Source organism: Hoplias malabaricus, chromosome 6 (genome assembly GCF_029633855.1).
Source record: "Hoplias malabaricus isolate fHopMal1 chromosome 6, fHopMal1.hap1, whole genome shotgun sequence".
Classification (NCBI taxonomy): Eukaryota; Metazoa; Chordata; class Actinopteri; order Characiformes; family Erythrinidae; genus Hoplias; species Hoplias malabaricus.
Window position 1 is genome coordinate 34,539,471 of NC_089805.1, and position 17,428 is coordinate 34,556,898.

Consider the following 17,428-nt stretch of genomic DNA (forward strand, 5'->3'; position numbering starts at 1 on the left):
CTACTTGAACAGGTACATTTCTGCCTGCAGAACATTCAAATAACTTAATACATTTAAGAATTGTGGTAAAGTACAGAAAAAAAACAGCCTTATTTATGTTTTTATTTTTTATTCCAAAACTTTCAAAATAGGTTTCAAGTTCAAGAAAGTAGAATAAGCTTAAACACAATGCAAAGCATCATATACAGACGGATAAAATACATTTTATATACTGCAGACAAGCCATGTCGGGTATTACATATTTACAATATGTAAACTTGTATATACAATCATTTTTACATTTTCAAAAAAACAAACAAAAAAACAAACAAACAAAAAAAAAACAAACAAAAGAAAAACAACAAAAAAACCTTTTCTATTTCTCTTTGTATATATATATATATATATATATAGATATATATAGATATATATATATATATATGTTTAGAGAGAGACATAGTTTTTTATATTTCCCACTAGCATTTGTACTACAATAATGAAAAACATTTACAGATCTGTCAATCAGTTTTCTCTTTTTTATATTACAAATGTATTTCCATAAAAATATATCTCTGTACAAAATGTATTTTTTTTCATTATTTTAATTTTGTTGGTTCTCTTTTCTCCTTGTATAATTCACACCAGGCCAGTCCATTCAGGTCCTCTCACATTTTTACACTTGCTTTTCAACAATAACATAAAAGAAAAACCCTTTTGGTCAAAGAGCATATAACTGCAGTCTGACTGTGTTCCTTGAGGCTTTGGCTCAGCAGAGCAGTCCTGGAAAAGTCACTCAAGGTTGGGCACTTCTCTCTTGCTGAGCGGAGAGGAATGCAGGGATTTTTTGGGCTTTTTTTCTCAAAAGGAAAAGAAGGAAAAGCAGGATTCTGAAAAGTGCATACTGAACATTTCAACATAGATTTTTTTTTAGTCCAAGGTGTTTGAATGGAATTATTAGAATACATACTCTGGGGATAAAAACTATATCAATATAGATTATGTACAATTAAAAATAGATTTCATAATATGGATAAACCTATTTTCTCTGGGGACATTCTGTGATTTCCTCACCCTCAAGATGACTATTGGTTTGGTTTCCTTTTACAAGCCACTGATGCTCATTATTTGTGTGGGAAATATGAAGGTAAATATATTTAGCTTCTGTACAGGCAATTCAGAGAGCTGAGATACATTCAATGTAATGTGGGCATTTCCATCTGAGTGCTATACCTTGTCTGACTTCATCCACATAAGGCTTGAGCTTTCTATGACCTTCACGAGAGAGGTGTTTTTCCAACAAATGAGTGCATTGCCAGTCTAGACACTTGGGGCTGAAATGTAGACATAGGATTAGCAAAGGTGGGGTGGGAGTAAACGCAATCTTATTTCCTTCCCATTAATACAAAAGCAAGATTAATGGAGAGATGTCACCAACAGAAGCAGTGGGAGTCTGACACCTTAACTCAATGGTTGGATTATAGAGGGTAATCAGACTGTTCACAGCTCCCCAGGAGAGACAAAGAAGCTAGGATGGGGGTGATAAATATGGGCTCAAAGAGTCAGCTTTCATTGCTGCTGAAAAATATGAGACTCTCTGGCCTGCCCCTGAATCTCTTACATCACCTCTGTCTGCACAGTGAGGAAGAGCTATATGACATCATACACACTAGAAGATCATCTAGGGAAAGTTGGTTGCTAGTAACAGTGAAGCTTTCAAACCTTTCTCTCAGCAAAATGACTAAGCATCTTATATTTCATTATTAATAAGTCAAAGCTATACAATGAAGGCAGCACATATCTTCTGCTTTGGCAAAGGGATACCACAGATATTCTATGAAAAAGGCTGGACAGTGTAAACCAGAGGCTGATATTAGTAATAAGGAACCAAATACTGATTTCAGCCCCATCATAGATGAAGTCCAGAGAAGTAAAGCAGATGTTTACTTTTGGAAGAAATCTAATAAGCAACAGATTGCCTGGATCCTCGCCAGGACACAGATCTACTGTAAGTGAATTTAGAGGTTTTGAAAAAGCTAGGCTCTGTTTACTTACTCTTTTTCTCTCTCTATGTCTCTCTCCCTCTTTCTCTGCCTCCTTGCCACAGTCTTGTGTTTTTCTCCTGGGCTAAGAATAACACAAAGGCTTAACTCTCAGCCAAACACAGCAGAGCAAGAACCAGTGGCTTTGAAATTCTCCCCTGGCAGTTGACAGTTTTTTTTTTTTTTTGAAATGCACCAATGTACAGTATCACAATGATAAATAGGGAGCTGGGGAAAGACCAAACCTTCTGTGAGCCAGATACCTTATGATAGAGAGAGAGAGAGGTACCAAAACACTGGTGCAATGGTTGGGCAAGACCTCAAGAAAATCCAGAGGCTGTCTGAATTGTTAACTATTTTTAGAAAGGATAATGCTTTTCAGCACTAGAAAAAAATGTTGGGCATACAGAGTTATAACTGACATATGATGTGTGGGAAACAGTGTATAAAATGAGTGCAGATGCCATCCACTGTGATAAAGCAATTTGAAATGAAATTATGTGAGGGGAAAATAAGAAGAAAAAAAAAATGCTGCTATGTGAAGTGAATGCCAATAGGTTTAAGATAATGTGCCCACCAACCATTTTGCCTGTGAAATCACTGGGGAAATCCAATCTTTGCTTTTCCCCATCAGCTCACGATTGAAACAAGCACTGGGCAATATTATATTCACATAGCTGCGATAAGCTACAGATTTAAAAAGTAATAAAATTGTAAAAGCAATTACCAGACAAGAGGTGAAACCGACTGAAGAAACAACATGGCAATTCTGCTTAGAACCCATTTTTTTCCTCTTAGTATAAATAATGTCAGGGATTTTAAACACTCATTGGAAATGCACGCCAATGATAGTAGGCACTAGATAATAGAGGGCTTGGAAGTAAGAATGCTACACAAAGACATAAACAGGCAAATCCAAGTGACAGAAGGGGAAATACCACATGAGTATACTGAATGACTACACCATGTAGGATTGATTTTCCAAGCTTTACCACCAGACAATATGAAAAGGAAAAAGAACGTACAAACAGAGTCCGCTCATCTTCTGTAGGCAACAAAGACTGAGTGCTCCTGATATGAACACTAGATGAGCTTAATGAAAGCATCACAATAAAATGGAGGCACACTGTCCGTGGGACATATGTTGCTCACATGGACCTCAAGTATAATCTGCCTTACATGCACACAATCATGGACATGACCAAGTAAGACCAAGCACACAGTTAATACCACTACATACAGTAGTCCCCTAGCAATTCATTTAATTGATAAAAAATCTTCTAAAATCATCAAAACTTCACTAGTATTTTGTAATTCCTTTGCATGTTCTATATTTAAAGGTGTCATACCTGATCACTCTTTTTATCACTTAGTCACGGCCCTTAAAATTCAAAATGAGAGTGAGGGTAAGTAAATGAAAAAACAGAGCCAACATTATATCTACAATTCTTGAGTGACTGATGTGTCAACAATGTGCCTTGTGCCATCTGCAAAGATTCCTTTAAGTCGTAACAAATTAAATGTAAACTTTCTATAGACAAACTGACAGGTTTATTTGGGAACCCAAACAATATCAGTGAAAATACAAAATGTCATTTAAATAAGGGGGGATATGTCAGGACTAACAACTTTTCATAGCAGGTTTATATTCCCTTACTTTGATCTTAAATAAAACTAGAAGTAACTCAAAGGCAGACTGGATTTTCACCTTGTTGATTAGGCTTGGCCTTGATCTTGCGCTCCAGCTAAAATGCAAGTCTCAGTGATATGACCAGGGGGCAACAGGCTACGTGCTTTGTATTTTTGCGTGTGTGTGTGTTTGGTTGTTTGGTTGCCGTTATTTTGTTTGATTAGTGAAAAAAGATCTTTTGATGACCTTTGCATAATGAAAGGTAAACTGATTAAAACAAGAGACATCAGCAGCTCCCCCACGGCCCCTGGAGGATTCACAGCTAAGGACTTCTGCGCTCCATCTCTGCAGGCCCGCAGGCCACAGCACTCAGAACACTAAATTACTGCTGGCTGCTTTTTTAAATATCAGTGAACGGCACTCAGGACATCCACTGCAGACCAACGAAGGGTGGGGGGAGATGGCACCACTCACATGGCACACTCAGAGAAATGCAGATGCCATCCAAGTCCTGAATGTGCATTACATTTCTTCCTGTAAATGCGGGACCAGCAGGAAAAACAGAGAAATGGAAAACTAACAGAATTCAAAGAAGATAAATCGCCTGAAGTCAGCCTTGCCAACTCTTCCCTCTCACACAAATAACCTTCCCCGTTTCCTTTCATATTCTTTTCCAGCGTTCTCCTCAGGGGCATGTACTGGCTCTCCAATCTCAGGCAGCTGGGGTGGCTAAATGCTGCAGAGAGAACACTCCGCGCTCCAGGCTGGAACCGCAGAGAGAGAACGAGAGAGGTGCTAATGACAGAACCCTTGTCTTCTAATAAGCCTCAGAATCTCATTCTACTTCAATTCACGCTTTGTGGCTTCAGGTGAAAATTTTGAGGGATTGACAGAGAAACTGCCAACCAAAGAGGCCCAGTAATATGAACAAAGTCTGCATTTATCTGTAATCTTGCAACTTCGATGTGGAAGGGGGAGAAAAAATAAAGAAAAATACACTTCATGGAAAGACAAAATAGGCAGAAAAGTGAAACAGAGCTCCAACTGTCCAGGGTGTTGCACTCATAGCAAGACCCTCCACAAATCCCTGTTCTTCCAGAGAAGAAAAAAAAAAAAAATACAGCACCAGCAGGCCTTTGCTACTGAAAGCTCAATATGAAAACAGCCCACTCCCCATTTCCTCTTCTTTTTCACGTTTCCTTTTTTTCTTCCTGGCATGTGACAGAATCGAGTGTCAGAATCTTCCCCTCTGCCATGGCAATGCCCTACAGGAAGCTCCCGCCAGGGGGAAAAAAAAAAAACAAAAAAAAAAAAACAAAGAAACAGCAGACGCATACAAGACCAGGTAGTATTTGGGATAACACGCTGCTGTGGTCAACTCAGAAGAACAAGTTTGTGTGTTCTTCTGTCTTGATTTTTTTTTTTCATTTGTTTCCTGCCCCATCATCAGGAAGCGATCTTTTTTCGCTATAGTTAGAATTGGTTAAAAATGAAAATAAGCTTCCATTCTCTTCCAGCCCACCCACGCTGCCCGCTCCCGCCTGGGGGGCCACTCGAGTGGGCAGGGGAACAAACTTGTCCTCAACCTGTGAAAACAGTGATGAACGCATGAGAAAAGAAGAGAGGAAACAGAGGAGGACAAAAGTAAGAGAGAAAAGATGAATGTGCATGACAGATCAGACGGGGAGAGAAGGCAGAAGAAAAGATACATGGTTAGTAAGGAAATAAAGAGACAAGCTAGATATAACCCAACTGAAGAACAGATTCCAAGATGTATCATATCAATTATGTTTCAAAATACTCTTAGAATAAAAGGACTCCATTTGTGAAGGAGCCACAATATCATTAGGGCATATTCAGGTTTAGCAGCTAGTCCACACATCAACTATGTAACAGTAATAATAATAAGAAATAATTATGTAAACTCACTTTGCACATTATGTACATTGGTTCCGCATAAATAACATAAGTGTAATAACAGTGGCTCACTACAGTAACAGTGTATTGCATTTTACTTGCTTTGTCACTTAGCTGCACACCTCTTACCTCTACATACTTACCTCTAAATACCTCTGTCACTTAACGGCACTGCTAATTGTATTTATGTGGAACCAATAAACACATCCTGCTAAAATCCATTGCGCACTTTTGTCACAGTCTAGATTCATGACAAAATGTATGAATCTGATAATGAACAAATTCATGTCCAGCTTTGCAATCCACATACTTGTGGTTTAGTCTCGCTACTAACAAATTAATATTTTGACTGTCCCCATCCACTTGCCTCATAGTTAGTTCCCTATTTTCGCTGAAATCAAAGCAAGATGGACAAAGTCAGCCTTACATCACATTTTCAACTGGTTTTCATTTTTTTCCTCTGAGCCTCCACTCCAACAAACTGCATGCTGAAAAGGCAGTTTGGGCAATGATGGCTGAAATCCCGATACCCCTGAATCATGCCAAATGCGAAAAGAAATGGCTGTGCGTCTTGCCCTGAGGCCTCTATCCTCATCCAGCTCACTGCAGAGCAGAGTTTCATCTATTTGTCTGTGACCTTTTTTGTCTTTGGTGCTATGCAACTTTGTGCCTTTGCTGAATGACATAAATTAATGTATTAAAATGTGACTGCATGTGTGCACTGGGGCCTTAGCACAAAGGATAATCCACAGTGCTAAACTGACTCTTACAGTGGTCACGTGTCCAGTGTTGAATACTAGGATTATGTGTATAATCAGCACTTCAGTTTGGGGTACATTAGGTTGGTTTACTTTATTTTTTTTATTAATTAATTTTTTTTTTAAAGTGACAGTATATAGCATTTCTTTAATCTTTGCTAATTTACACATTCGGGTGTGGTTTATAAGGCTCAAAAACAACTGTAAATTATTTCTATTTATCCATTTAAAAAAACTACTCTGATCAAGTCAAGTAAATAGTTCATGTTTATGACATCACAACTAAACAGGAAACAAAACAATACACTTAGTTTGTATGGAATAGCCAGTCAACAAAATGTCTATTAAAACTTTTAAAGAGAACAAAGAAATCATTATTTCTCCATGGTAAATGTAAAAGACCCGTTTGCACTTGAATTGATCTTGGATGTATTAAGATGTGTTGAGTGCTGTTGGTTTTACCTGTGGAGAAAGCGGTGGCTATACGGCTGTGCAGACTGTGCTGACGGTGAATTCTGATTCGTTGGCCATGATGTCTGTGGGCTGGATATTACGGTCATACATAGGGTTTTCAAAAGTAGCTCTTCCATTGGTGTTCTCATGACCTGCGTAGCCATTGAAGGGTACTTTGGGTCTTTTCCTAATAGTGAGGCAAGACATATACTCATCAGTCAAATTGATTTTCTACTGAGCCATTACAGATATTGAAGTGCTACTGAAACATTATTGATAGTGAAGTGAAACATACTGTGTGAGTCTAGGTCACAATATCCAGCTTTAGTTTATCTTACAAGCACTAGTCAATGACAGACTGGTAATTGTGCACTATAGCAGTGTTTTTACCTGTGTTTGTAGAGATACAGAGCAAATCCTGCTATAATCATGGCTATAAAAGGCACTAAAATGGCTGCTGCCACAGAACTGCTGTTAGAGGCAAAGTTGTAGCCTGGATTTTCCCCATTTGGGTCCAGGCCCTCTGTAGAAGACACACAAAATGGGTAACTTGTTATAAAGCATGAAGAAGAATGAAAAGACTCCGAACAAAACCCTTTCTTTCTTTTCTGGCAAGTCGTCAGCCACACTGAGGCATGTCCAATTTTACTCAACAGCTCATTTGAGAATCCATTATTTCTAGAAGATAATATTTCACACTTCGCAGACTAGTGGAAAACTCTGTGACAAAGCTTATATTCAAATGCATTCTAATCAAATGACAAATGGAAAAAAACAAACAAAAAAAAGAAGAAAAGTGAGATCTAGATATTTAGTCTCGTTTTGTAATAAACTCAGTATACAGGCATGCTTTTTATTTTATTTATTTATTTTTTTTTTGAGATGTCAAACTCCATTATCCAAACAGGGCTTTTTAATTATTGCTGTGAAGACACTACAAAGATGAAGTCATTTGCCATTCATTTTTCAATTTAGACCACAATGACTCCCTAAACAACAAGAGCGTGACAATGCACCTGTTCACCAGACAATGCCAAAAACATCCTCCAAGAAAGAGTGGGGGATTCAATTAACTTACTCAATAAAGCCAGCCTATCAAACCACAACAAATGAGGCAATGCTTTAACACACACACACAAATTCAAAATCATACACCCCTTCACATATGTAGCCATGCTCAGCATTCCACAGCCCCTATTCATTAATAAATCTAGTGTTTGCTCAAGCTTCGATGTTTGGAATAGCAGTGCGTACAGCTGTCGATTAAAGATGAAGCATAGCTGTTTCATTATGATAGGATTTCACACAACACTCTCTTATTTGTCCCCACAAGCCATGTACCACATTCTCTTTCTCACTGACAAATAGGTCATACAGTAGACACAGTCATTTTGACTTCCCTACACCCTAAACACACACCTAGATTGAAATCACTTTCAGTCATTTATAACACAGATATGTGTATAAGTGTATATGTGCTAGAAATATTTAATTAAATCTTACTACCTGGAGTGCAAGCTGGAGATATACCAAGCTCAGCACTTCGTTCTGATTTACTGAGGATTATTTCCAATCATTCCCAACAAGATAATTCCCTTAAACTGAGACATGACTCATTTACAGCAGAGTGGTGTTAACCCCATGCAGGTTATACCCAAAACTGCACTGCAGTGAAGACTGAAAAACACATATATCTGCTCAGGCTCACTCCAGTCATGCTGAAATGATGCTGTAGAAATAACACAGCACATGGGAAAACAAGACTTTAATTCATGTAAGGTGAACACATACCTAGCCTCTGTAGCCCAAACTGGCCAAATCCTTTTCCTCGAACAAATCCTTGATACACAAAAGAGTTTGATGAAGGCATATATGACACCTATAAAGAAAAGAGAACAAACGATTAAAGACCTCATATTATAAAGTCAACACATTTTCAAAATGTCAAGAATGAGCTGGTGAAAGGTAAAACGTGTCAGCAATGCAGTGTACCTCTTACTGCTGACATTTAATTTAAAAACTAACTCATTCCTCATCCAAAACCTGCTCATATGCAAAAACACATGCTCACAGTCTAACTATATATACACACACAGGTACAACACACACACACACACACACACACGCAGTCCTCATGACCCACACTTTTAATTACATTTTCCCAGCTGCTTGTCTCCGGTGCATTGGTGGAGGGGGGGACGTCTGGCCCCGATTACTCGGCAATGATTTAACTGACGTTTTAATTAAAAGAGAAACTTTCTGAGCTCTCCAATTCCCAGGAGTGATAGCGTGTGTGTGTGTGTGTGTGTGTGTGTGTGTGTGTGTGTGAGTAAGAGTGAGGGAGAGAGAGAGAGTGTGTGTATGTGTTTGTGCATGAAGTCCAAGGTCTGGCCTTAGATAGACAAAAGCTCCTGCTGCACTGTGTATGCATGTTGTGATATATATATATATATACATGATAAATGATTCATGGGTAAAATGTCAGTGACATGTCTGGATATAAAAATCATCTGACAGAGGCTGTCTTTTAGAAGATGGGGAGGGGTTCACCCCTCTGTGAAGGACTGCATGGGTAAATAATGCAACAATTCAAATAGTAAAGCATTTCATATAGAGTTATCATCAATAAATAATTATTAAAGGTTTCAGAGAACTTTTATATTTTCTGTCTGTGATATTGAAGTAAACACAACAAACAAACAAACAGACAAACAAAAAAACAACAACATATATATTAATATGATCCAGTACTGCCACCACCTTCTCTGGGCCCAAGCTCATTTAAGATGGACTGAAGAAAAAGTGTCCTGTGGTCTGATGTATCAAAGTTTGAAATTCTATTCTGGAAATCATGGATGCTGCATCCTCCAGGCTAATGAGGAATGGGGCCACCAGGATTGTTACAAACACACAGCTCAACAACATGCTGCCATCCAGATGTCTTTATCTGGCAAAGCCTTGCTTATTTCAGCAAGACAAGCTCAGCCCACACTCTACATTGATTAAAACAGCATGGCTTAGTAAAAGATCTGGGTGCTAAACTAGTCCAGACTTCTCACCCACTGAAAACAATCGGGCCCTCATGAATCAAACAACACTGTAAAAGAGACCCAGAGCTGTTGAGCAGTTGAAAGTTTAAATGTTGTACTATTAAAAAAAAGGTATTTTGATAAAGTTTTAAATGATTTCCACATCATTGCATTTTTATTTGCTTTTTAAATTTTTTTGCCCTTCTTGGGCAATGGAGTCCATTTATGTGGTTTTAGCCATATTTTATTTTTCAGTGCAATTTTATGAGCATCTTTTTCAAAGCTTTTTAAATTATTATACCGTTAAGACTTTCTGACAGGCTTCATTAACTCATTCAAACAGAAATCCAGGCTGAAAAAAAAACACATATCTTTAATGTGAAATGATCAGGGATAAACAGTTGTAGGCTCAATGCATGGATGGTTAAGTTTGTGAATATATGTATATGAATAAGGTGGATTGGCGACTCAAAAGTGTCCGTAGCTGTGTGTGTGTGTGTGAGTGAATGTGTGTGTGTCTGTGTTGCCCTGTGAAGGACTGGCGTCCCCTCCAGGGTGTATTCCCGCCTTGCGTCCCAATGATTCCAAGTAGACTCTGGACCCCCCGCGACCCTAAAATTGGATAAGCGGTTACAGATAATGGATGGATGGATGGATGAATGAATGAATATGAATACATAGGGGTGTGAAAAAGTGATTGCCCCCTTCATGAGTTCTTTTTTTTTTTGCATGTTTGTCACTCTTAAATGTCTCAGATCATCAAACAAATTTAAATATTAGTCAAACATAACACAAGTAAACACAAAATGCAGTTTTTAAATTAAGATTTTTTTCATTAAGAGAGAAAAAAAAATCCAAATCTACATGGCCCTGTGTAAAAAAGTGTTTGCTCCCCAAGTTAAAACATAACTTAACTGTGGTTTATCACACCAGAGTTCAATTTCTCTAGCCACACCCAGGCCTGATTACTGCCACCCCTGTTCTCAATCAAGAAATCACTTAAATAGGACCTGCCTGACAAAAAGATCCTCAGCTAGACTTCATGTCAAGATCCAAAGAAATGCAGGAACAATTGAGAAAGAAAGTAATTGAGATCTATCAGTCTGGAAAAGGTTATAAAGCCATTTCTAAAGTTTGGGACTTCAGCGAACCACAGTGAGAGCCATTATCCACAAATGGCGAAAATGTGGAACAGTGATGAACCTTCCCAGGAGTGTCCGGCCAACCAAAATTACCCCAAGAGCACAGCAACGACTCATCCAAGGGGTCACAAAAGACCCCACAGCAACATCCAAAGAACTGCAGACCTCACCTGCCTCAGTTAAGGTCAGCATTCATGACTCCATAATAAAAAAAACCACTGCTGAGCAAAGAACATTAAGGCTCATCTCAATTTTGCCAGAAAATATCTTCATGATCCTGATCCCCAAGACTTTTGAGAAAATACTCTGTGGACTGACGAGACAAAAGTTGAACTTTCCTGGAAGGAGTGTGTCCCATTACATCTGGTGTAAAAGTGACACTGCATTTCAGAAAAAAAGAACATTATACTTATAGTAAAATATGGTGGTGGTAGTGTGATGGTCTGGGGCTGCTTTGCTGCTTTAGGACCTGGAAGACTTGCTGTAATAAATGGATCCATGAATTCCTGAAGGAGAATGTCCGGCCATCTGTTCGTGACCTCAAGCAGAAATGAACTTGGGTTCTGCAAAGTCAAAGTCCTGACCTGAGTCCTATTGAGATGCTGTGGCATGACCTTAAAAAGTCGGTTCATGCTCAAAAACCCTCCGATGTGGCTGAATTAGAACAATTCTGCAAAGATGAGTGACCCAAAATTCCTCCACAGCACTGTGAAAGACTCATTGCAAGTTACCACAAACACTTGATTGCAGTTGTTGCTACTATGCGTGGCCCAACCAGTTATTAGGTTTAGGGGCAAACGCTTTTTCATACAGGGCCATGTAGATTTGGATTTTTTTTTTCTTCCTTAATAAAAGCCTACATTTAATAACTAATTGTGTTGTCATTGACTAATATTTAAATTTGTTTGATGAATTGAAAAATCTGAGTGACAAACATGCAAAAAAATAAGTCATAAACAGGGCAAACACTTTTTTCCACATCATTATTAATTATACCAGAGTTAATTCTGACCCCCCTCCCTGATTGGCTGAGAGACAATAGTGTGAATATTGCACTATAAACATTCAACAAAAATGGCACTTAGACTGAAACTCTTCAAGTAGAACTTCAGCATGAACCTTGATCATGTTTGTGGGCGTGTCAAGCTAAAGCTCAAAAAAGTGCACAGAGACTAAAGAGTTACAAAATAACGATACTTTTGATGTTTGATCTAAAACATTAGATAGTGGCACTGGTGTACTGATCATATATACACATTATAGAAATCCTTCTCTTGTATTATTCCTAAGTTCTTTAATTATTTTTTTGTACTGATAAATAATTAGTTGAATCTAGTATGAAAAATTAAGCTGTATACTGTGATGGCTCATAGTGTTCATCTATAAAAAGACTACTACTTACTACCAATGCTTCAGTTTCTTTGCCTCCACAACCCCCACTATTCTGCTTCTGTTAAGGTTTTAATCTTCAAGTTCAGAAGAGTAGAGTCAATTTGCAGTCAGGATGCGTAAGCATAATCAAGGCTGAACTTAAAAAGCAGCCTTCTTCCCTTTCATAGAGTTCAGCTGCTGTTCACATGGTGCTGGACAATATGAATGAATGACTGAGCATATGGCTTTGTGGCTTTTTGGTTAAAAATCTCCTTAAGTATAAAAGTTATTATAGTCACAATGGAATGAATTAAGTCAAAGACAAGTGAAAACTTTCTAACCCAAACAGTTCATACATCTAGAGTACATTAATCATGTATTTTGAAGAATCTCAGTTCACACTGTTTTTGATGGTATGTTGGAGATCTGAAATTGACTTGTCATTTAGATTCTTTTTTTCAATCTAATCAGAGAGTAATTAGGAAGAGTTGAGTGCCTTAATCAACATAAGGTCAAGACTGAGATGATTTAGAAGGTCAAGGAGTTCATTTTAAAGCATTTTATAAAATGCTGTGTATGCCATATTCCTTACTATAGTGATATAACAAGCAGAATCATTTGTTCATTGTTCCTTCTGTTGATTTTCCCACCCTCAAGTGGGACATCTCACTGCTACTGTTTTGCAGAGTCAAAAAGCTTAGACGCAAGCTAGTAGCATTGTTTGTACAGTGAAATATCTATACATACAACGGTCAATGTGATGAAACAAACAATCCTTCTCATGTAACTTTTTTCCCCTTTTTTACATTTTAATGACAGTAACCGAAAATTCCAGTGCCCTTTACATTTTGTGAAACTTCTTTTATAAATGCTACAAAAAATCTTAAAATATAATTTTTTTAATTTAAACATTAATGAATGAAGTGGGACATTATACGTGGGGGCACAATTGGGTGCGTATTACATTATATTGGAGCTCTGTGTGGTTTGCCTAAGTCAGTAAACATGGTATAGAACAAGCTGTTCTAATTTTGCACCTTACATAGAATGCAGAGACTAAAATTGTTGTGCTTACTTGCCACAGTCTCTCTTATCACAGTGCTGCATTTAGTGAGTGTGCAAATACTTGGTTAAATGGAATAATAGAGTAAACCCAATGAGCACAGAGAAAAAGTAGTACTGAATAATTATGGCAAAAATCAGAATCAGAGAAAAGGCTGAACGAAGGAAAAATAGCTAAGAAATCATAGCTCTCGTGTTGAATGGAGCTGTGGATCACTGTCATTTAAAGGAAGAGGCAATGAAACCGGTCATTCTGAACAGGGCTGTTTGAACAGGATAAGAATGATACAGTGTTGTTTGAGCCTTCTGGTGTTGTAGTCTAAGCATGTCACAAATGTTTCATTAAGACCCCAGGGAACTGTGTTAACTTGTGTAAAAGGAGTATAATACATCCCCTTTACAAGATGAGAACATTTTTTCCTTTCCCATAAAATGTCACACATAAACATTCTTTAAATGTAAAGTGTTACAGTATTTTTAGTCTCATTATAAAAGCTGTCTCACTTCACAGCCTCTGCCAAACCGTGTACAATAGGGTATTGTAGTACTGGAGTACGAAATATTTAAATAAATAAAAGTAAAAGTTTGGAAATACAGAATTCAATTCAAGACATTACATATATGCACTAACCAATCATAACATTATGACCACCTGCTTGTTTCTAGTTACAGAATGGAGTCTATTTGTTGCTCTGTACATACTATTTGCCCTTTTCACCCTGTTCTTCAATGGTCCAGACCCCCACAGAGCTGGCATGATTTGGGTGGTGGATCATTCTCAGCACTGCAGTGACACTCTGACTTTACATCTACAGGGTGGACCAATGAGGTGGGTGTGTCCAACAGAGTGGACAGTGAATGGACACAGTGTTTAAAAACTCCAGCAGCACTACTGTGTCTGATCCCCTCATGCCAGCACAACACACACTAACACAACACCAACACAACATGTGTCACAGCAGCGCTGAGAATGATCCACCACCCAAATCATGCCAGCTTTGCGATGGTCCTATGTGGGTCCTAACCGTTGAAGAACAGGTTGAAAGGGGGAAAATAAAGTATACAGAGCATATATGGACCATTGTCTATAATTATATAACCATATTACTATAACCAGAAGTGCTCCTGTATGGTCATAATGATGGTTAATCAGTGTATGTCTTGAACTGATTTCTGCTTTTTCAATGTTCTTAATTTCCATATGTGTGTATACATACGTGTCCGTCTAGGGCCCAGTTGTCGATTTTAAACTTGTTCACAAAGATCTCGACTGGTCCTCGAATCTGATGAACCTGCAGCAACAGATGGGCCTCTTCTCTCTTGTAGGTACCTGCATGGAGACAAATAACATCAGTGAGTGCACTAAGTCTAGCTTTAGCACCATTTTGAAGGATGTTAAGAGAACAGAGAGCAGAGTGGTTGGTGTGACACAAGCCTGAATTGTGAGCGAGGCCTGTACACATTAGCTTCCTGCTGTGGCATCACATGCAAGGGCCAGGTAATAGTGTATGTGTTGGAAGGTTAATGTTTGAGAGGAGAAAACACTCACCAGCCAGATTGAGCTGCACTCCACTGTGGTCCATGAGGGTGCCATTGACCCGGTTGCTGAACGGTTCAAAAGCAGTTATGCTCAGCATGGCTGGCTGCTTCTTCCCCAGGTACTCGTAAGACCCCCTCCACAGAGAGTTCTTAGCAAACACTCCACTAGGCACTAGCAAAAAAAGACATAGAAGGAAGGGGATAAATCTTATTATTTTGTTTGATTTTGTTTGATTATTTTCCACTTTATTTCGGAAGGCCTGTACTAACCCTGGAGTTTGGTGTTGGGAGGCTCTTGCACGGTTCCAACTGTTTTTCCACTTGGTCTGTTATCAGCTGTGAAAGAGAAAAATCGTGTGAGAGTATTAGAAAGAGACTATTTTCAATAGCATTTAATTTTAATTTCAAGAACACAACATTTTTATTAATATTAATTATACTAAATTAAATATTTTAATATACATTCATAATATTAACTGTTATTAATTAATTAATTAATTATTAAAAAGTTTCATTTTATTACAAATAAAATGCAAATGTACAAATGTTTCAAACACTCATAATAAGCAATAAAAAGTAAACATTTGCTTATTGTAAACAACAGTAACTTACAAAGACAGTAAATTTGTTAAAAACAAAATTTTTATTTGTTAAAAAATGTAGCATAAAATATCTACCAGACAAACAAATGCTTTCAAAATTAATGACAATATTATTGTGAATGATATGATATGAATGAACAATCCTCATTTCAGTTCGTGATTGGAGTTCTCTCTGTTGTCTAAAAATACTGCCATGAGCAGAGAGAGAGAGATAGAGAGAGTATATAACAAGTATTTTTCTGTGGAATCAGGATGTAATGTTGTATCTATGGAGTTTCAGAACACTTCCATTAGCTTCCTTATTCATTAAGAATGTGCTATTAACAAAAATCATTAGGTTGATGACCACAGTCAAAACACTGCATTTAAGCAGTTCCATTCTGCAACAAGCATGTGTAGGTGTATAGGTGGTCACAGGAGAAACTTTCTAAGAACTAGTTTATCACTTGTTCTGGGTGTAAGATGCTAAAGGTCTGCAATCAATTTACATTAGAAAATGTGTCCTCCCCTCCCCAAGTTGCTAATTATCACTAAACTGACAACAGAGTCATAATAACATTTCTCCCTAGAATGTGCTTAGTTGCTGCTCATGACACTTCACGAATGAGCTTCAGCGTAAGGAGAAGTGTGGACGTTTGTAAACTGCATTTGTCAGAAAGTAGCGCAGCTCTTCTGTAGCACAGCTTTTCTCTCACTGCAGTGTAAGGTACTGTACACTGTGAGTGAAGACAGAGCTTTTATTAGCTGTCAGAAGCCTGAACTCACTCTCACTCAGCTTTCCCACAGGTGCTGTTAATATCCCTTCAATGCGAAAGGCCAGCAGCACAGTCCGCACCTCCATCTTTATAGCTTCAGCTTTAAAAACTATCAGTGACATATTTCACCCACTTCCAGCTCAAGATCCATCAAAGTCATAATTTGCAAGTGCCACTTTCCTCTAGGTATAGCAAGAACGACAGTTGTTAGTGCGATATTTTGACTCTTTTCTTCATGCTAACTGCCACGTCTGTTGAATGGGATCCATTCATATGTCTGAGGACATTTAGTGGGATCTGTGCGTTCCAAAAGCCCATTTGCTCCTAACCAAATGGCTGGTCTAATCAGAGCTGTACTGGTATGAAATTCCAATGATAGCATGATGAATTGAGCCCCCCAATTGCGCCAGCCTTTTGAGATGAAGCAGGTGCATGCAGCAATTCATCAACATTAGCATGGCGATAGAAGCAGAAAATGTTTGATATTAAGGCAGATGTACAACTGCTGTGCTTATGCAAATTATAGGCATGGAAAAATATTATTAAAAAATGAAAGATGGAAACAATGGGAAGAAGGGTTTACAAATGAATCAATAAGTGTATAAGTAGATATTTTGCAAAAAAAGTACACTTCATCTCAAGAAAACAATCCTGAACATATTTACAGTCATAAATGATCGAATTATAGGTTTTTTTTTCACTTATAAAATCTAAAAACAAAATGTGACCATATTTGACCGATTTGTCCAAACTTTTGCAAACAACTGTACCTGCACATAGTGGAGGCTTGCCAGTCCAGCTGCCATCCGCTCTGCAGGTGCGGTGTTCAGAGCCTCCTGCCAGATAGAAGCCAGGCTGACAGGTGTAGATGAGTGTGTAGCCCAGAGACGGCAGCTCTATGGCTCTGGCATCTGCCTGCGCTGGGAGCTCTGGCTGATTACAGTGATGAGCTGAGGGAGAGGAAAAAAGAGCAGAAGAAATAAAGAGGGAGAAGAGGAGAGAAGAACAGAGGAGTAGAGGGGAGAGAAGTAGAGAGGACAGTAGAGGAAATAGGGGAGAAGTGGAGAGGAGAAAAGAAAAATAACACTCTGCAGAGTTCAGGCAAAGTTCTATTAGAGTGACATATCTTGAATACAAAAATAGTTGTTCTGC

The 17,428-nt window shown here is 38.2% G+C and overlaps 1 protein-coding gene across 1 annotated transcript in view; it reads right to left on the minus strand.

Moving 5' to 3' along the window:
* Positions 1 to 306: 306 nt before the first annotated feature.
* csmd2 (CUB and Sushi multiple domains 2) overlaps positions 307 to 17,428 on the minus strand; it is a 340,194-nt gene continuing 323,072 nt past the window's right edge. Inside the window, exons 64-71 of the mRNA XM_066674957.1 lie at positions 17,047 to 17,226; positions 15,190 to 15,255; positions 14,930 to 15,091; positions 14,598 to 14,710; positions 8,568 to 8,655; positions 7,167 to 7,299; positions 6,786 to 6,963; positions 307 to 5,234 (exon numbers count right to left, since the gene is read on the minus strand). Coding sequence (XP_066531054.1) covers positions 6,804 to 6,963; positions 7,167 to 7,299; positions 8,568 to 8,655; positions 14,598 to 14,710; positions 14,930 to 15,091; positions 15,190 to 15,255; positions 17,047 to 17,226 — 902 coding nt within the window. The 3' untranslated portion in view covers positions 307 to 5,234; positions 6,786 to 6,803. The remainder of the gene's footprint in view (positions 5,235 to 6,785; positions 6,964 to 7,166; positions 7,300 to 8,567; positions 8,656 to 14,597; positions 14,711 to 14,929; positions 15,092 to 15,189; positions 15,256 to 17,046; positions 17,227 to 17,428) is intronic.